Below are 20,774 nucleotides of genomic sequence, written 5' to 3' on the forward strand. Positions count from 1 at the left end.
TATTTGTAAGTAACGAGTAACTTGAAGTAACTGAGTACTTTTGATAGAAGTAACTAGTAATGTAACTAAGTTACTAATTTAAAGTAACTTACCCAACACCGCTCTATAGTCACAAGATCTCAATTTGCGTAAGGCAAAATCAGAGTTTGTAAAATTCCAGTGACCTTGTAAGTCAATATTTGGTATGGCCACCTTAACTCTTCAACAGAGCCTGAAGTCTCTTAGGCAGCTTCCTTGTCATTTCTTTAAGTTGTTTTTGGGAATTGTTCTTCAGGATTCTTGAAGGTAATTCAAAGCGCTTCTCTGGATGTTAGCTGACTTTTCTTCTGTTCTTGGTTGAGTTGTACATCTCTTGACATCCTCATATTGGTGATGATTTGAACCAAATATTTCACATTTGGATTCATCCCTCCATAAGACCCATTGCCACTGACTTTCCATCCAGTTTTGTGTAATTTCAAATATCTCAGCCTTTTCTCCCAGTTTCCCTTCCTTAAGAATGCTTATCCAAGATGAGCTCTATAAATCCTCTATAGGCACATCTAGTTGGTATTTTCCTTTTAATTTGATCTGTTTAATTTGCTTATTTCCATGATTATTATTTCTATTAATACTCAGTACGTGTGTAATATAACAATTTCAAGCTGACAGGCAGGAAGGTGGAGAAAAGGGACACAAAGAAAAAAGTAGAAAGACCTGAACGACAGCTAGGGGGCAGTAAAAATAAAGCTACTACCCATTACAATCCTTTCTGTGGCTGTAAAATTAAGTTAGAAATAATTACTTCCGGTTAAAATATGATTTATTATTAATAAAATAAAAACAATGTATTGGTAACAGACGAACAACTGAACAGACTTGAGGCATGAGACCAGGCTACTTATACGTGACACTACACTATTATACCAAATAAAAAACAAAACAAACAAGAAGATCGTGTTAAAGAAAAAAACGCTTCTACACTTTGGAGACGCAGGTCAAATATGGGCCACTGCACTGACTAAATATGTCTAAGAGTGCTGGTCTGAATATGGGAAAAATAAATAAAATATACAGTACATTCGCACCTTCATGTAGAAACTGCGTCACACAAAACTACGTCCGCAGCTTTGGGGTGTTTTATTTTGAAACGCGCTGACCGGAAGCCCGCGGTTTCACGCCGAGGCTGTTGAAACAGAAGCTGGAGGACGGGAAGCAGGAACTAAGACGGGGGAAGTAAGAAGTGTATAATGAGCGCACTGATGTTACGCTCATCGGTCCGGTGTTTGGTGACAGTTTTCGGCACATTTTCCGCCTCTAGCCGCAAAGTTATTGCACAAGCAGCAGCTGTTTCGCACCAGTGTTATTTCAGAAAAACGATGCACTATCAAACGGAGCAGAGAGGACACCAGAACTCTCCCGACTACCGGCTTTATTTTAGTAAGTTAATTTCCGCCATTGTGAAAGGAACCATGCCTGTTTTTGCATTGAATGCTGCAGCTGGTTAGCACAGTCTCAAAGGTTGGTGTCCGACCGTGTTGTGGTAACCATAAGTCGACATGCAGGTCAAGGTAAACGCTTGACCTTTGAGTTATATTTCCTGCCCAAGCGGCTCTTTTGCGGCTTTGCTTTTAGTGCCAAAATCCCGCTAACGCTAGCCGTCGTTGTCACGTGTTTTGAAAGTACGCGTAAGGAGAAACGAGGAAGAGGTGCGTGTTCCTCGTGGGTTGTACTTCCTGTTTGTTGGCCACGTGGATGCCAGTCATGCAAAACCTCAAGCAAAACCGAAAATGGATGCATTTCTATCATCAAGACACATCATATCAAGTCAAACCGTGTTGTAGATCATGAATTTTCTTTATCAAAATGTAACAACAGGGATGAAACCAGATATAAAGCTTTATTCAGGCACAGCAAAGGTCCATGCTTGACCCCAAAACCGCACTGGGGTTGAACTCTGATGTGGTGCTGTGTGATCGCAATCTACACCTGAGCAGGGAACTCCAGTGCTTCCTCAGTGACAAAAGCCTAACTTAATTAAACAAATACATTTAGCTTCCTCGTGAACATTATTGTGATAAGGAGGAGAGAAGCTGAAAAACTAAAATAAACTATTCTGGTTCAGATTGTGAATGGCACCAAGCCCAAGCCAGGAGAGTGTAAGGAGTTGGGACAGTCCAGTTTGTTCACACTACAAGGCACTGTTTTCTTGGAGTATTAAAATGTGTTGCATGACCTCACTGTTAGCGCTTTACTGCTGCATCAGTAAATTACCAGAAAATGTAAAAGTGCCACTTTTTAAATGAAAATGCAAGTATCAATAAACATGAATATTCAAGTTATAGTGTGCACATGGTAGTAATGAGGAAACTGGACTGGAAATGAATGCATTTTTGCTTTTCACAATAATAATTGCTTTAAAAAAAAAAGGGAATTTGAATCACAATTTTAAAGAAAATGCTGTAATATTTGATTCATCTTGTTTCAAGCAGAAGGCTGCAGACATGCAGCAACAACATGCGCACTGCAGTGCACTAACGTGTGGGCTGCATGCATGGAAATGCACTGCAAAACATACACCTGAGAGTGTGTTTGGGATTGAACATTGCTTTGGTATTGTGCATTAGAAAGCCAATTGTTCTTTTCCTGTTACTGTCAGTAATACAGGAACTTCTTAAAGCTTTGGCCACAATAGAAGGGCTGTACTGATGCCTGTGATTTATGTAGATAATTTATTATTGTTTAGTCAAATAATAAGACTCATAATGAAACTTTGTCAGAAGATTGAGCAGTTTAGGTTAATAATTTATTTTTCCCACCTGCATAATAATAACAATAATAATAATAATAATGATCAATGAATAGATTAACATCAAAAGTATTTGCACATTTATTGAACCCTGCAAAACTGTCTGAAACTGAAAAGCTTTTGATTTTACCTCACTTTCTAGTTTCCTCCATTGGCATTGAGAAAGTAGAGTAATAGTGTACCTATGACTGGGCAGTATATCAATTAAAATATGTTTTCAAAAGATATTAGCCGACAGCGTCATTAATACTGTTATAGTTTGATGCTGTGTTTTGTAAAGCTGTTCTTCTGTAAAGCAGTGTTTGCAAGGTTTGTGTCTGTCCTCGGTGCACTGTCTGAGTGTAACCTCGTCCCTTGAAGCTTTGTTTTGCTGCACCAGTAATAGCTTAAAGGCTTGACCGTGTATATATATTTGTCTCTGTTCTGTTGCATGTGACAACATACACCAAAGTCTGTTGATTTGTGGACACAAGGACAAAACAGGGGTTGCTAGTCTAGTTGGTGTGAATGTCATTTTCACTAACTGACTGAGGCGGCAGTTAATTAAGACCTTATGTTTTTGGGAGGTAACATAACTGTTTTTGGTCAGTGGAATCTGGTGGGACGTTAAAGTTTCACTTCCTTGTGGTGAAGAGCTTCCTAATGGGAGCTAAAGCAGTGGCAATTTCTGTGCCAGTCAGTTCTCCTTTTTGCTTGAGGTTGTGCTTATTGCCGTCAACTGCAGGTAACACTGACTCATCAGAACCTCATACAACCCCCACTTCAAAAGCCCAAGTAAACAGTCCCTGCCTGAGTGATATGCTCCACCACCACTAAAGCAGTTCATTAGGCATAAAGCTCAGACAGGACCACTCGAGCTTCAATCCAAGGAGACTTGTTTATACCCCACAGACGGACAGCATTTGGGCAGAATGTCCTCTCTGTCAAGGGAGGCCATCTGTGGAACAGTCTTCCTCAACCCATTAGAGAATGCTCTACACTCAATTTGTTTAAGGCAAAGGTTAAAAACTGGTTATGGACAAATCAAGTGTGTGATCATGTATGAGTTGTATAGTTTTAATGTTTTATTTGGGAACAGAATGGTGTGTATGTGTAAGTTTGGTGATGGAGTTTTTATTATGAATGAATGATGAATTTTTATGAATTATTATGTCTATTTTTTATGCTTAAGGACAACAGATGGAAATTAGCCCTTGGCTATAATCTGGTATGTTTACATTCATGTAATTTTATTTTTTTTACATTTATGTTCATTAACACGCACTGTCCTAAATAAAAAAATATATGAGTAATACTTATATTTTAAACACCAGGAACAAGTGGCACCCCAGTTCTTTGAAATATGAACTATGACATCATTGTCATTATTATGATTTTTTTCTTTGTATTTTATGCCGATTAGTCTGTTTAAAAAAACTGTTGTGACATCTCTTATGATGTTTGTGTGGAAAGTGTCAAGATATAGATATCCAATCACCTCAAAAATAACAAGATTTAAGTTTTTGTTCCCTACACAGACGTCTGGAATTCAATTGTAAAATGTGTGTTAAGCGTAAAATGTTTATGCACAGAAGTACTTTGCTAAAGTTTTAATTTATGTTTTGTTTTTTTGTTTTTTAGAAACCTCAGATGGGAAATACATTTCGCCATTCCATGATATTCCACTAATAGCAGAGACAGAACAGGTAAGGGTTAGATAGCAAAGGTCTGTTTTCACATGAATCTAATATTCTAACCATTTTTATTTATTTTATTTTCTTAAGGAAAATGATGTACCTGCTAAAAAGTCCAAGAAGAGTGAGAGTGAGGTAAAGTTCGATTAAGTGTTTCAGGTCACTTCTACCATTTAGGTGTCAAACTCTGGCCCGCGGGCCAAATTTGGCCCGCAGCCTAATTACATTTGGCCCGCGAAGCCAAACCAAATTACTAGCTGGCCTACTGGTATTATACAGCTCATATATATATTGTTTAGTATTAAGCTTTGCTTGTTCCATATTCAGTTTTTCAGCAAAACGTGTTTGAGTCCATAAGAAAAGATTCATTCTTATATCTGGAGGATTAAATATATTTCAATAAATATTAACGTTAGCCCGCGACTTTGTTCCAGTCTTGAGTTTTGGCCCACTGTAAAACAATCAGGATAATGTATTCGGCTTTCTTGGTTTCTCTCAGGTGCTCTACAACATGGTGGTGGAGGTACCGAGATGGTCAAATGCTAAAATGGAGGTAAGAATAGATAAAGTAGTCATGTACGTACATGCTACAGGTAAGGTATCACACATTACATTCTACTATACCCTATGACAACTGCTGTTGCACTGGAAAAAAGGTTATTATGCACAGTCATCTGTTTTTAAGAAATTGTAGTCGTGGTTTTGTTTTTAAGTCAGATAGCATAACGACAACCGGAAGACACTTTATTTATCTTTAGATAAGCATTTGATGTGGCTTTTTGAGTTGTAACTGACTTACAAAACTAAATGTAACTCACCACAAGGAAATTTATACCGCATTTAAAATGTAATGGAATGAGTTGCCTCCCACTTCTGAAGTTAGAATAGCAGTGCCCTGAAGCTGTTTTCATTTAGCTAGCTAGCTAAGCATGAAAGTGAATTTTGGGGAGTTCCTGACATTTAAGAAGTGAAAGTTATTTACCTAATTTCTTCAGCTGCGCTTCAACAGTGGAAAAACAACAAACATGCACATAAAAACACACACCTTCATAATTGCTTCAATTCCCAGATTGCGATAAAGGAACCGCTGAATCCGATCAAGCAGGATGAAAAGAAAGGAAAGCTCCGCTATGTTGCCAACATATTTCCCCATAAAGGTTACATTTGGAATTATGGGGCACTTCCACAGGTGAGGAAAAGCACAGTATGAGATAAGCCTCCTCCTTCTTCATTTTCATCATATCTGTTTCAAAATAACAGTACTGCAGTTCATTTTGTTGTATTTAAATATATTCCAATAATTATATTTTACAAATACCTGCATGATTGTTTTCTTACATGCTTGAACTGAAGACGTGGGAAGACCCGGGCCAGAAAGACAAAGAAACTAATTGCTGTGGTGACAATGACCCCATTGATGTTTGTGACATAGGCACCCAGGTAATACAGCTTAAATCTGTACATTGATTTTATTAGAAACATTCTATTAGGTACCCCTTTCTAGGATTGCTAGCAAGTCATATCTAATGAATCATGAGTCTTAGATATTTGTGCTATCAGTTAGGTGAACAGGTGCACCTAATGATGTGGTCAGTGAGTGTATATACATGTGCAATTTATGTAGTATTGCTTTTTATTAATTGATGATTTATTATGTGTTGTTTGGTTCTTCAGGTGTGCTCTACTGGTCAGGTTATCCAAGTAAAAGTGCTTGGCATCTTGGCCATGATTGATGAAGGAGAAATGGACTGGAAGGTCATAGCTATCAATGCTGAAGACCCTGATGCCAAAAATCTAAATAGTGAGTGTTTTAAACTAATGAAAGTCAAGAACTGGTAACATGTAATTAATTTAACGTACATTAGTGATTATTAGTAATTATTTTACTGTTTCATGGCAGCAGAAAGATTAAGGCAGATTCAAAATGATAAAGTGATCTGCTCTCTACCCTGATTCAAAAATACCATTTCATTTTCATCTGCTTATTCTATACAAGAAGATTAAGCACATGTAGAGCTGTTTAAGGTTAGCTATGCAGCCAGTATGCACTACTTGTCAGATTTGCATTTGCCCACGTACCAGGAGCGAGATACTAATGTACCTGCCCATTTCAGATTCAGTTGATTGTTTATCCAACACAGACATCATGGGAGAAATGCAGACTTGCACTCTGTAGTTAAGTCTGTACCCTGTGGAGGTTTTGCTGTAAACATTGCTGTGTTTATATTCAACGTGTCTTTCCAAAACACACTGTACCCTAGCCAACATGTTTAATGCATTTCTTAACCTCATACAGCATGTTCTAAATATTGTTAACCCTGCATTCATTTTAACTTGAATCCTGTTGTTGTATTAGTGTTGTATAGCTACATTGTGTCATAAATTATAATCTTAGAAACTGCTAACTGTAAATTTTCTCACTAAATATTTGCTGCACAATTTAGTTCCCAAATTCATGTTATTGAATGTGTTTTTTCTGCAGATATAGAGGATGTCCGCAAGAACCGACCCGGTCATTTAGAGGCCACTGTTGAGTGGTTTAGGAAATATAAGGTGCCGGATGGAAAGCCTGAAAACAAATTTGGATTCAATGGGGAGTTCAAAGACAAGGTACTTACTACCTTTGTAACAATCATATGACATGACAGTCTGCTACTAGTTGCAGTCCATGCAGTTAGCGAAAGAGGCAGCAAAAAACAAAATAGTCTCTATCTCTGTTGATAGGACTTTGCAGTTGAGATCATTAAGTCCACCCACGAGCACTGGAGGGCACTAGTACAGAAGCAAAAAAATACTGGAGGAATTGACTGGTAAGTTAGTTGAAGACAAAACTCCTGCTTTATGTGTTTGCATATGATGTAAAGGTGTAACTGGCTATGAAAGTATAATGAGCACTACTCTTTGCTTTTTTCTTCAGCAAAAACACGTTATGTTGTGATAGCCCTTGGAGATGTACCACTGATGAGGCCAGAGAAGTAGTTCAGTCGGTAAGAACTTTACTAGTTCTTGTTTCACACTATTGGTAGCCATTGCAGCAGTAAGATATAAAGCTACACGATGAGTAAGTGTGGTAGGTTTATTTTTATATTTTCATTCTCCAGGCTCCTGCATTTGGCAGCGCACATCCTGTGTCTCCAGAGGGTAAGTTAAAAAAAAAAAAAGACTTATTAATATATTTCTAGCTACATAAATTAATCGATGAATAAATAAAAGTGAGAGAGAAGAACGTATTCCAAGAATCATACTTGGATTTCCACACAGGGAAATTGCTTTGCAACAGTTGTCCAATTAAAAAAATAAAAGAGATACATTTTAAATAATTCTTTGCCATTCTAAACCTCTTCTTGCACAGTGGAAAAGTGGCATTTTGTCTGACACTCCCAAAACAGCATGGATACAGTCAAAACGTCTGAACACCTAATGAGGGATTCTTCTGCAATCTTATTTTGTATGGAGCCATTTAAAAGAGAGCCATCGACACTCTGTTATTTGTTGAATAAAAGAAACACACCAAGTGAAGAATTGTGCTAAAGTACCAGACTTGAAGTCGGGTCTGATTTATGGTGCCACAAGTGACACGTGTTTGAATTTTTTGCTAGTATGCCAATTATTATTTGTCATGGGGGAAAAAGGACTCCTTTTTTATGATTGTGAATCATGCTGTATTTGTATTCCAGGACTGTTGTGGCCATGTCTAGTTTATATTTATATAGTCCTCTAATTTCCTGTACAAATGTAATTGTTCTTGCAGATACAGAACCACACACTTTATATGTAACAAGTAAACGTTTGTGTAAATTAAAAGGAAAATCTTAAACAACATGTGTGTTTTATAAGTTCACATCACAAATTTCAACTTGTGGATAAAACACAGAATTTAGATATTGTGATTAACTTGGAAGTAACAAATAAAAGTGCTTTAAATAAATATAAATTTTATTTAAAAAAACACCCACATATCAGCAACATCAGGAATGATATAATAAACAGCTTTCAAATAAACTGCATTCAGTACATTACAATACTTACAGTATTAATACCCATCCTCAATTTGATTTTCTTTTTTCTTTTGTAGCATACCAAACTTCAAGAGAACTAGGGAAGCTTTAAAAAAGTAAAATTACAGGCAAAAAGTTGCACTTTTTTTTATACCTTTTAGTGTCTAACTGCAAAAAGACCAAGTGTGTATGAACTGCTGGCTTAACCTTTGAGATGAGCATACTAGCTAAGCCCAGAAAATCATTCAAGTAATGTTGACTCACTCAGAATCACTCTGAAGCATCTTCAAGTATGGCTATGCTTTTTAACCCGCTATTTCTTACTACACCTTGGCTCTCTCAACAACGACCTGCTACTGTAGCTGGGTACTGTACAATGAAATTTAACATTTCTATATGATTATTTTTACAGAACAGATTTAAAAAAAAAAAACTAGAACTACTGACTGAACTATGGGGATACTATAACTGTAACCATTGCAGCGACAGTGAGTGTAATATTTACAAAAAACTTTCTGGATTATCTAACCAAAATCATTTTAACTTGGGAAAGGGTCTCAAAGGACGAACTATGGTAGAATTGACAAACAAAAAGAACCAACATGAACATTGAAGAATGAGTTATACTCCTGAAATACAAATTCTTGGTATGTACATTGTGACATAATTTATTTTTTTTAACACATAAACAATCTGTTTAAATAAAACGTTTTGAAATTCTACATTACATTTTTTTTTCCTGAAAAAGAAATGAAGTGCTTTAAGAAAATGAATATTGAAAAGTGGGGTGAGTTGTTGCTTTAGCATGACTGTCATTAATTTAATTACATTAATTCAATCAAATAGATTGGGAAGAAGTCATTGTACAGTTGCTTAGTGGTTATAAATAAATGTATACACAGGCACAAAGATGTGCAACTATTTTAATCACTGCTCTGGTCTTGCTTCGTAACATAAGCAAAAAATTGCTTTTTGTTGTTTTTTTTGTTTTTTTTTTAAGTCAATATCATTCCCTTTAGTCAGCTCAGTGCATATATGTTCAGATTACTATTACCTCCATTCTCCTTGCTAAAATATACGTACAAAACTGCAGGAAAGTATATTTTTCCACACAAAATAATTTTGTGTGAAATATAACAAACAAGAACCATATTGGGATTCAGGATGCAATGGCAAGTCCCTGAATATGAAAAAAAAACCAACCACATTAATACAGGCAATGCAGATGTACACAAAATTAGTTGAAAATGTCCCTGATTTTTGCAGTAATATTAAAGATTCAAGTTCAAGTAATACTTTCTTGCAGATTCATAAGAAAGTAAGAAATGAACTTTTATGCCTTTTGGTGGCCTGAATTTTAAGTGTGATCAACATTTTGAAAATAATAAACGAATAAAGAAAGAAAAAGATGTTATAATCCTATTGCCAAATGTTTGAGGTATATGACAGGTTTGTACTGTACACTATTTAAAAGCCTTCTCACCTCCCAAAGAGTCTCACATTTTATGTTTCTAGTAGGTTGAGTAGCACCTTATGAATAGATTCATTTGAAACCCAAAGAAATACAGTGAAACAGGCTGTTAGCATTCTTTGCAACAAAAAATCTCTAACAGGAATTCCAAAAGGAATATTAATTTACTGTACAAATCTCACCTGTTTATCTTACAGTTAGATTACAATAAGTAAAGACCACACAGCAAGCCAGCTGCCCTCTGAAACTGACACTGAGCTTACCCAGTATCATGTTTCTCAGTGTTTAAAAAGCACATTTACTAAGCACCACAGAAAAATCTACATGTAATATTCACAATCACCAGGTGTGTTCAATTAACCTGTTGTAAGGAACGTTTAAAAAAAAAATTGATAAACAAAGGAACCCTGGAAAAAGAACCAGAAAAACCGAGATCTTTCTCTCTGTTTTTTTTTTCTTTCAAAAATGCACCATAAAAGAATGGCTCAATTTACAGTAAAAATGACATAGGAAAGTGAAAGAAGCACCAGCAATTGATAAAACTGTTAAAACTTTTGCATGGACACCTTTATGGATTGTTCATACAACCCCCAAGTCCTTACAAATTCATGAATGTCACAATGTGTTGCTTAGAAATGACATGCTTTCAATGCAGACATATGCTTTTACCAGATCTTATAATTTAAAGGTACTACCAAAACTTTTTTCAGCTTCAACTATCATTACCAAATGTGTTTTAAAAAACACTGGCTTTTCGAAAAGCATTTTGTATGTTGGCATGATATTTCCGGTGTCCCGCTGACATTTATCTGTGCAGTTAGTGTAAAGGCATTTGAATTAAAATAAAAGGTAATAAGCATAATTTTTTAGCACCGTGAATGTTGTCATTTACAAAAAGTCAGTGTTTTATGCCAAGATTATATCTCCAAAAAACTTTGAAAGAAAATTAAAAACCACCAAAACTCACTCTTTACAGCTAAAATAGATCCGTGTGTATCAGAGTAAAAGCACCAGAGAGTTTGTATCTTGCAAAAGTTACCAAAGAAGAATAAATACAACCTTTGTAGGGTAAACGGGTAAAGCTTGATTGTTAAAGAGGTGAAAGGTGATTTGTAGCTCATCTAATCACAGGTTCCTTTTACAACAAAAGGGTGATGGGAGGGCATTGGTGCCTGTGGTCTTGTTTGTCATAGCACCTTCAAGGGTCTTCTTAATGAGTGTTTTCTACGCAAGCTGGCTGTAAGGCCCTGTAACCTTGGTGAAGGCGTACGGAGATGTACTGACATACGTGTTTGTTGTGCATGACAAAGATCCCTCCATTAGTGCCTTGATATAACGTTTGTAAGGAGGCTCCCCTGTGGTCTCTGATGACTCTAAATGCTCACGTTTAGGCCCCTTTTTGCTGGTCTTGCTAGGAGTCCCCTCACCGCCATTCCTCTCTGCTTCTTCTTCTTTCTCTCTAGCCTTTTCTGCCATCTTTGCTTCCCACAGTGCCAAACCATGCTTGGCTTCATTCAAATTTTTGTGCTGGTAGAACACTAAGGAAATACGGGTTGGGTGGGTGCGATCTGGATTTTTAAGGGGCGTTGTCGCATGGAGCTCCCGTTTTGCACACTCAATAAGGACAGAGCCATGGCTAGGTGCCACAGCCACTCCACCAATATCAGGGTCTAAGAAATTGTGCTCGTTGTCTGACCACAGCTCTGGCTTTTGCGGCGTGGTGGGTGTCTGTGGTGTTCCAGGCTCCAGCTTGATACTGGAACCCATGAGGCTTCCATTTGGCAACCTTAACCCTGACTGTGTTTCAGGGTTTAAACACATACTGCCAGACTGAGCAGAAAGCATTTGTGGACCAGGCATACCCATCTCTGCTTTGATTTGCAAATGGAAAGGATCTTGGCCTGGGGACAGCATTTGAGGGTTCTGGGGCAGATATGGATTTGGGCATTCTCCAAACCGATTGCCTTTGCTCATAGCAGTTTTGTAATCTACGCCTGCATGGGCTGAGGATGCTCTTGAGAGGGGGTCCAGAAACTGGGGATCTGAGGCGCTGTTAGGAGTATAAGGTCCATAAGGTCGCATGGGAGGAACTGGTCTAATGCTGCTGGCATTATAACCATTGACCTGTAAGCCTGGCTCACCATATCTTGGTGGGTAATTGACCTCATAACGCCGTATACCATACTGCTGCTCTGAGTAAAGTGTCGGCCGTTGTTGTCGATACATTTCTAAGTGCTTTGGGTTTGGGGGATAATATGGATTGTAGTTGTCAAAGGGAATTCCTCCATTACATTGATAACCGAGGTATGGACGATTGGATGCATTCATGTATGAGTTTGATGCATGGAGTGGGGAAGGATAAGGGCTGGAAGATGATGGCTGATGGGGATATATACTTCCTGGCTTTGAAGTGCTTGGAAAAGACCCATTATGGTTGGGAAACCTGGAGAAAGCAGCATTTGTTGAGCCAGGATAAGGAGGGAGAATGCTCTGGTGGTGTTGCTGCTGCTGATGGACCCCTAGGGGGTGTTGTGGCTGACATGATTGACGGGTTGCTCCTACAGCACCTGGAATAAGTCCTGGAAAACAAAATCCATTGTGTCACCTTTTGTAAAATCATTATTTGTGGGTCTTTTGGTGTTCAATTTAGTGTTCCAACAATATGTTGCTACAAAGAAAAAACATGTTTAACGCTTTCCCCCACAAAGACACATTTGACAACCTACACTGTACCATTAATGAAAAGTTATATATCTACATAAATCAATAAAGATGTAATGTTTTATTTATTTTTTTTTAGAATACATTTCATGTTTTTCCAACGGTAAAACCTGTCCAACCTATACAGCCCTGGTAAGCTGTATAGGCATAGAGCACCCTCACTAACTTCTGATGCACACCTCATTTTGTTCTGGAAGCAAGCCTGAAATATGACAGAAACCGCTCAGTTCAGAGAAATCAATGGATACCTATGAAGAGAAAATAATTTGTTACCCTACCTGCCATTGGATTGCTCTGAGTAGAATTCTCAAAAGTGCCAGCTTTTGATTTGGCCTTCTCTCCTTTATCGTTGGAGCTTTCCAGCATGGCATTCTTGTTGGCAGCTGCTTTCTTAGCATCCAGCTTTTTTTGTCGGCAAGATTTAGCAGGCTCTGCAAGCATGCGCACCTGGCGGCGGAAAACACTGAGAACTTGGATAGCCCCTGACTTTATTTTTTCTTGTTGACCTTCCTCACTTCCAAATTCATCAGTGTTGGAAGCTTTATAAAGAGGTAAGACATGAAGCTGCTCATCCTCTGGAATCTTTCCAATCCCTCTGTTATCCTCCCTCGTTAATGTACACACCTGAAAAAAAAATAAAAGAATTACTATCTGAATTAAATGGCTTTGCAGGTTGAATTTATGCAAAGCCATAAATTCAAAAACCGGCATTTTTCTAAAGTACTTAGAGAAATGTGTTTCCCTTTTTTATCCTTACCACAGTGCTGCCACCCTGCATGTTGTGGAGGTCTCTATGAGCATGGGCGCAGAAATCCATACAAGCAGTAACCCCAGAGAAAGGACGGCCATCCTTGAGCCCAAGACGGCAATCCAAAGCCCTATGTTCATGTTCCACCTGTGTTCAGGAACAAAAAGAAGTTAATTTAAATAAGCTGCCTAAAAGTTTGTGAAGGTCACTACAAAAAACAACAAAATGATAAGCCAACATAAGGTGTTCTACTAGGGTAGCATAAATCACTTATGACAATTCTTCAAAACTGTTTACACGAAGACAATTTTTACAGTTCCTTTATTTTGTTTTTTAATATAGACCACATGATTCCCCTCGGCTTTTCCATGGGTGTTCAACTAGGGTGAGATCAGCTGACTATAAAAGTATAATTTATGGTGCACATCATTTTACATTTAGGGATTTCTCTTACCCTATAAATGAGGACATTTTCATTATAGAAGAAATGACACCATCGAGATAGAAATGTTCCATCATAGGATAAAGATCTTCACTCGTATTGCCTCTTGGGTTTTAGTAACCCACTCACTTTACAATGACTGTTTACAGTGATAAACAGGCCTAAGTTATGCACTTGCAGCATTGATCTAGCATTTTCATACATGCCAGAGAACAAGATTGAATCTTGGCTGCTTAACAGTAATATACAGCTTTCTTGTAAGAAAGGTCTATAAAAATTTGGACAAGGACACAGGTTTTCTTTGCCTCTGTACACCACAAACACTGATCTTAAATCAAACAATCTAGGTGTGATAAAAGAGTTGACTTTAGGCTGTCATTGAAAGCAATAGATTTTATTAAAAAAAATATGTAGTTGGGCTTTTTTTCGTACTTTTGAGCTTTAGAGAATAAAGCACTGTACCAAAATGGCTGTAATTTTGAAAAAGTTTCAGTGTCATTTTTAAGAAACTCCCAGAATTAAAGTGAAAAGCCTTCACATCTTGATTCTTTGATTTAAAATCCCCTCTGGTGGATAAAATTCTCCAAAAACTTCCCTGTTTGCAATTTGCATTAGCCACATATAAATATATGTGCAGTATGTAAATGTTAATTGGTTTAGGTTTTACCAGGTAATAAGAAACTGTATTTTAATTTTTTATTTTAGTTTAAGAAAGAAAGAAAAATATGTCCAGATATTCACCTGGTTTCCATAAGCTTCAGGTGCCATAGTTTTATACAAGGGAGCCAGTAAAGTTGCCAGATTTTGAAAGTTGCTCTCCACTCTCTCTTCCTAAATGGAAAATTGTAAGCATTAAGATGAATAGCATGTCAGCTTAATCAAGGTAAACACAATGTGAATAATATTTTAAACTTCAAAAAGTACCTCCTTCACATCATCTCCAAGTAACTTGAATTTTCTTGGGACTTTGCTCCGGGCAAACTTGCAGCCATTGTAGTACATGCTCCAGGAACAGCCAAAGGAGAATGATGCTCCACAGGCTTCAGGATCTAATCCCTGGCATGCACATGTCCTCCTGCAAGGGCAGAGCAAAAATTAGGACTGTGATAGTCAGAATGATAATCTCATGATCAAAGGGGGAACTGGACTTGAAGCAAAAAAACAAAAAGTAATGAACAGAAATACATAAAAGCAAAGGCATTAACTATATTTTCCATGGACGCAAAAAAACAAACAAACTGAAAACTGTTTGGTTTAGAGAATGGTGGAATATTTTGGCACTGGCAAGGAGATCCTTAAGATACAGTTTTTATATTATATAAATATGTGATAGCAAATATTAGATCAAGTCTGAGTGGCTAAATGTGATTTACACAGTGGTGTCACTTACTCCTCATTGAGAGCACAGCGTCTCTGGGTGAGGGTTCCATGTTTTGTTAGAGTTTCACTTAGCTCGAGGTAGAGGCGGTCAGCTAGACTTGGCAGAATCCCTTCCCAAACTAGAATTACAACAATGATGCAGGTTGTTGCACATCTGTGGCCAGGGCGTTCCCGCACCAAAACCAATAGCTTTTCTTCTTCACCGGATCGACGAATCACCTGAAATGATGAAAAGTATGGGAATATGTGCACACAAAGATATTTAAGGGAAGTCTCAGGGGGAGTATAGAAAAAATATTTGTACCCATTTGGCTATGGGGCATCCTTGTGTACTTTTTCCTTCCTTCCCGGTGTATATTACTTTCTCAATTCTGATGGCGCGCCCTGTTAGGCCAGACCTTTAAAGCAGAATAAAAGCAATTAAATTAACACAGGTAAAACTGTACATTGTAGCTATGTAACAGTCATATTATTCCACTTCAGATTTTTGTTAACCTTTTTTCCATCATTTCCCGTATGCCAGCAATGCTTGGTGCTGCCCCCAAGTGAGTGTAGTATGGGCCTTCATCCTTCTCACTTATTTGTTCTAGTCATAAAGCAAAACATATTAATATATACAATACAACTGGCCCATCCTGTTTTAGGCTGAACTTAAGAGACTTACCAACACAGTGACAGGATGCAATATCATACTGTGTTTTCATTGGGGTGTCTAAAAGATTTTTTATAGGGGTATTCAACAGCTTCACAGGAGAATCCATAAAACTTTGTAGAAGTTGTTCCTTCTTAGGGGTGGAATCAGGTGTTTTTTTAAGAACTTCAGTGGATGAGGCAAGTGCTGATGATTCTACTCCATTCACATCAGTTTTGGTTGACAGGATTGTGACAGGCCCAGAAGATTCTACTTTGACTTTATTCAATGCATTGATGACAATGGATTTTTTCTCAAACACAGGTGAAAGCTGGTATTGTCTCAGGCTTTGTTCCATAGAGGCTATGATACTTGCCTGCTTCTTACTTTGCTCACACAGAGATTGTTGGTTTTCCTGCTTAATTTGTATTCTACCTGCCTCTCGCATGTGTATCTGATGCTCCTGGTTCTGTAACCCAGATATTTCAAGTCTGGGTCCATTTTCCATTTTCACAGCTCTCTGGATATGTTTAGGGTCACTAGAGTTCTGAGGGGTTTGAGGAGAGCCCTGGCGTTCTTGCTTTTGTAACAGGTGCATACGTAGGGCTGCATGCCTCTGAAAGTCTACGTGGGGACCTGCCGGTCCCAGAGGTAGTTGAGGTCCCCTTTGGAACTGAGTGCAAGATGTCTTCAGCTGCTGTTCAGCTTTGGGATACATTTGTTTTGTGACCTGTTGGCTTAAAGCACCTTGTGGTAAATGAGGTTGTGACTGTGTGGAGTTTGGGGGAAAGTCCACGTGGTTGGGTTGGTGGCAGTGGCTTTTAGGCTGCTGTGGTTGAAATTGCTTGAGGTTAGTGCTGCCTGAGTTTGGTGGATACTGCCTTTGATGTTGTGACATCTCTACTGTGTTAATATTACTAAATGTTGCATGGTCATTTTGCTGGACGTGTTGGTTGCTGGATTGAGCAGGACCATTTCCAAAAGGCTGATTGGATTGAAGCAGCTGCTGACCTGGCTGAGGCTGACTGTGAGGTCTGTAACTGGGAGACTTTAGTTGCTGCGCTTCGAATTGTGGTGGCTGGGACATTGGCCGTTGGAGCTGACAGTGCTGTTGTTGCTGTGTTGCCAAAAACCCAGGTGACAATATTTCCTGGAGGTCATTGTCCTCACATAAGCGCTCTGACTGCATCTGGGATTGGCAGCGACTGTCAACTTGTTGATTTTGAGTGAAGTTTTGCTGCTCTGGCATTTTCTGGGCTAAAGACGGCTGCATTTGAGCTCCTTCAGAATTTGATTGCTGCCACTCAGAGGCAGTGTTGTGCTGAGCTGAAGCACAATGCGTTTGCATTGGCAGATAATCCTGCTGTTTCTTCTGGAAGTTAGACCCCTGGCTGCCATCAGAGAAAACTCTCTGTGTCTGAAATCTTTGCATTGGGTTTGGCTCAAACATCTGGTCATGATCCGGGGGGTTAGCTGTCTGCTGTTCTGACATAGACTTAGTAGAGAAGTTCCTCCACAGATCCTGCTCTTGTGCCTGAGATGATGGGCCACTTGTTGGTGGCTGTTGGGAATGTGAAGAATTCAGTTCTCTCCAGCCTCTCTGGTTAGGGGTAGAACAAGATAAATTGGCTCTCTGCTGAGACGTGTTTTCCATCCCGTTTTCTATACCAGTGTGGTGTAACTGTTGGAGTCTGGATCCCATGGGTCCCTGACTCTCAGCTCTAAGTGGGTTTACAGCATTTTCTTGAAAGTTCTGGGTTTGAATCCCATAGTGGCGATCCCTATCAGTGCCATGCTGCAGATGCTGACTAGACGTGTTTTCCTCACCATGCCCCAGTTTCTGTGTCCCAGAACTGGGAAAGGACTCGTATTCTGCCTCTGCTGGCTGTAGGGAACTATTGCAGTTTGGAAAGGAACTGCCGTTAAACTCCTGGTGGGCTTTTACATATACACCTTGATGACGTGTGTCATCCTGATAACACTGCGCACCATTTGGATGCTGTTGTGGGATTTTGGCATTATTTGTTGACAGGATCATGCCTGACAGCTGTCCCAGAGCCAGTTCCTCACCAGAATAAGATGATGTTGACTGCTGATGTTGTTGTGTCTGCTGGTCGTCTGCTCCAAAATTATTGGAGTATCCATTTAGTACATAGTTGACAGAGTTATAATTGTTGCCTCCTTCAGTATTTCCAGATGCCTGAGCCTGCTGTTGCTGTGAGCCAGGCATCTGTGCTGAATTGGGCAATCCTGAGGTCATAGGGGGAAGTTTAGCACCTTCACTGGACAGTTTATCAGGCAGTGAATTATTGACAGCATCTAATTGTGACCCAGACGTTTGTGGTGCAATTGAGACTTGCTCAGGATAATACTGAGACAAAGTTTTCTCTAACAAATCACCTGGGGTGCTTTCTATGGTTGAGGGAGATGATACAGCACCATTCGGAACTTGTTTATTTCGTGGCACACAGAAAATATCTCTGTTACGAAAATTGCAGTTCCTGTTATCGAACTTAATATCTGACGTTTGGGAATTGCATCCAAATTCATTTGTTGTTGTCAGTTCAGGAAACTTTTCCAATAAATCTGAATTTATGTCATCCTTTCCTTTAATCTCAGAATCAATTTTTGTTTTCTTGGACTGATGGACCAATAAGGACTGTTCAGTAAGTGCATGCTTTAACTCTCCATTCATCAGTTCTCCATTCATGATGTAGGATCCTTGATCCAGCAACCCTTGTTCTGAAGCAGGGTTGTTGCAGTTCTCCCTGTGCCTTTTTAAAGTGTTGGCATCAGTGCTGGGTTTATAATGGTTCCAGTTTTTATCCCCAGTGATCTGCAGAGAATTTCCCTCTGAAAACTGGCCTCCATTCTGGAGTTTATGAGGGATGTTGTGAGATGTGCCAAATTGCTCTAATATCAAACTTTCTTCCTTCTCATGTCTCTTCTCTTCTGTTTCCATCTGGCCTGCTCAGAGTCCATACACAAGGCTGCCCTCTGTCCGTCCTGAAAGACAGGAAGGAATTTGCTATTGAATTTATTTAAATATAAACATATTTTTAAATAAGATTTTTTGTCTTTTGCAAACAGTCATAAAACTATTGTGTCAAAATGATTAGTCCTCAGCAAAATTTGATTGTGCACCTATCCATTAGAAATACAGGTCAAGGTTAGGTCAGGGATGTGTCAACAGTTGTAATGCATTGTGAAAGCAAATGCGTCCATGCTAATACTAAAAGGACAAAAATGGCTGGGTGGTGTAGAGCAGCGTTCCCCAATCTTTTTTATGCCACGGTCCGGTTTAATGTCAGACAATATTTTCACGGACCGGCCTTTAAGGTGTTGTGGATAAATACAACAAAATAAAATGATACGACCAAGACAAAAACTTTGGTATTTTGTAAATATAATAATAAACACAAATTCATTGTGTCATTGTGTAAATTTATTAGCAGCATCCTCTTGAAATGTGCTAACAACTTTGAGAGTAACGTCCTCCTCTCTGCCCCTTAATGCTCTCTGGTCTCTATGGTAACGCATAAATATTTCTTGCAAAATAACACAACTACAACATGGGAAAAGAGTTAACGATGAAAACCCTGAAAACCATAAATTTCACATCCAAGCCTCAACTTTCGCGGCCTGGTACCAAACGACTCACAGACCGGTACCGGTCCATGGCCCAGGAGTTGGGGACTGCTGGTGTAGAGATAGTGTAATATGCATTTGCCCTATATATAGTTAGATACCTTTCATTTCTGCATCCTAAACAAATGAGGGAAAATTGATTTACCCAAGAGCACCAGATTGATTTTTAAGTGTAGCCTCATTATTATGTTTTTGTGTAAACCTTTGTGTAAAGTCTTTTCATTTCAGTCCTTTAACACCAACCATATTTATTTAAATGTTTTTATGACTCACATTTACACTGCTAACAAACTCTTAGTGTTACTAAGTACTCTTAAATTAGAAGCCTATTTTTGAATATAGCACATAGTGTAATGTATTTAAGCTGGGTACTGAATGTTTATCAGATGACAGCAGGACCTTTCATAGACTTCACCTCCCTCTGTTAGACTGTAGTACTTGATCAGTTGTTCTGTGACATTTTAAGTGCAGGCTTGCCTATTAATGCACACCTATCAGCCTATAAGCTCTCTTTCTAGTCATTGTTTGTACTTTTGTTGCCATGTCTTGGATCAACTGCAGGCTTTTCATGGTTCTTTAACAGCCTGTTAAATTACAATAGTCCAGTCTACAAGTAACAATTGCATTAACTAATTTTTCAGTATCACTTTCAGTATGTCTCCCATTTCAGTTTCTAGTTATGAAGATGAGAGATATTTGTTTAGTGTAAGCAGTAAAGGATAAATCCTGGCCAAGATTCCTGTCAGTGTTGGTGAAAACCAGGATGATGCCATCCAGTCTATGTATCCCTTTAGACACCATGTTTGTAAAATGTTTATGTTAAATACAACCACAGTTCAGTTCCAAGAGACAGGAAGTCAGAGTTTTGTACTTTTCTAAGTTTAATTTAAATTCTAGAGAATTATACCTATGTATAAAACTATGTTAATATTAATATATCAAGAATATGAAGTAGAGGGTTTAGCAGCAAGCAAAAGTGATTCGAGCTGAACATTGATTTTTGTCTGCTGCTCTTACCCATATGGAAAAGAAATCGTAAAAACTTATATGTGATTACTCATGAAAGTGGCCACTTTCTCATTACTTTCATACATTGTTTTAGTAAGTATCCAAAACATACAAGTTTCATTATATAATTTTTCAAGGGATCTTATATCTGTTTTCACTCTTGTATGCTTTTCATACAAGTTTCACACAAGACAGATACAAACTTTATAAGATTTATATATATCTTTTCCATATGGGTAATTATTAATGCATGTCACATCTACAGC

The 20,774-nt window shown here is 38.3% G+C and overlaps 2 protein-coding genes across 3 annotated transcripts in view; one reads left to right on the plus strand and one right to left on the minus strand.

Annotated features, from left to right (window-relative positions):
• Window positions 1-1,163: 1,163 nt before the first annotated feature.
• On the plus strand, window positions 1,164-8,281 carry ppa2 (inorganic pyrophosphatase 2). The gene is made up of 12 exons (XM_086295570.1): window positions 1,164-1,419; window positions 4,409-4,473; window positions 4,552-4,596; window positions 4,961-5,014; window positions 5,531-5,650; window positions 5,815-5,901; window positions 6,136-6,262; window positions 6,944-7,071; window positions 7,186-7,271; window positions 7,379-7,448; window positions 7,563-7,602; window positions 7,814-8,281. Exons 1-12 carry the CDS (start codon window positions 1,230-1,232, stop codon window positions 7,834-7,836), a joined length of 1,035 nt encoding a protein of 344 aa, XP_086151696.1. The 5' UTR covers window positions 1,164-1,229; the 3' UTR covers window positions 7,837-8,281.
• A 95-nt stretch (window positions 8,282-8,376) lies between these two features.
• tet2 (tet methylcytosine dioxygenase 2) overlaps window positions 8,377-20,774 on the minus strand; it is a 28,912-nt gene continuing 16,514 nt past the window's right edge. For both annotated transcript variants that reach the window (XM_086295568.1, XM_086295569.1), the window contains exons 2-10: window positions 15,886-18,858; window positions 15,717-15,807; window positions 15,526-15,619; window positions 15,232-15,440; window positions 14,766-14,916; window positions 14,583-14,672; window positions 13,409-13,546; window positions 12,930-13,275; window positions 8,377-12,509 (exon numbers count right to left, since the gene is read on the minus strand). In XM_086295568.1, coding sequence (XP_086151694.1) covers window positions 11,155-12,509; window positions 12,930-13,275; window positions 13,409-13,546; window positions 14,583-14,672; window positions 14,766-14,916; window positions 15,232-15,440; window positions 15,526-15,619; window positions 15,717-15,807; window positions 15,886-18,814 — 5,403 coding nt within the window. In that variant the 5' untranslated portion in view covers window positions 18,815-18,858 and the 3' untranslated portion in view covers window positions 8,377-11,154. The remainder of the gene's footprint in view (window positions 12,510-12,929; window positions 13,276-13,408; window positions 13,547-14,582; window positions 14,673-14,765; window positions 14,917-15,231; window positions 15,441-15,525; window positions 15,620-15,716; window positions 15,808-15,885; window positions 18,859-20,774) is intronic.

The sequence above is a fragment of the Aulonocara sp. 'chitande type north' Nkhata Bay genome, linkage group LG6, assembly GCF_057382095.1.
Source record: "Aulonocara sp. 'chitande type north' Nkhata Bay isolate Kocher_YH1m ecotype deep benthic linkage group LG6, A_spYH_male_GT1.1, whole genome shotgun sequence".
Lineage (NCBI taxonomy): Eukaryota > Metazoa > Chordata > Actinopteri > Cichliformes > Cichlidae > Aulonocara > Aulonocara sp. 'chitande type north' Nkhata Bay.

Bases quoted from the DNA above. Each gene is read 5' to 3' on its own strand.
- ppa2 (XM_086295570.1), top strand. From the start codon at position 1,230: ATGAGCGCACTGATGTTACGCTCATCGGTCCGGTGTTTGGTGACAGTT. The intron at 5,902-6,135 runs GTAATACAGCTT...TTGGTTCTTCAG, and splicing joins TTTGTGACATAGGCACCCAG to GTGTGCTCTACTGGTCAGGT. The intron at 7,449-7,562 runs GTAAGAACTTTA...TTCATTCTCCAG, and splicing joins CCAGAGAAGTAGTTCAGTCG to GCTCCTGCATTTGGCAGCGC.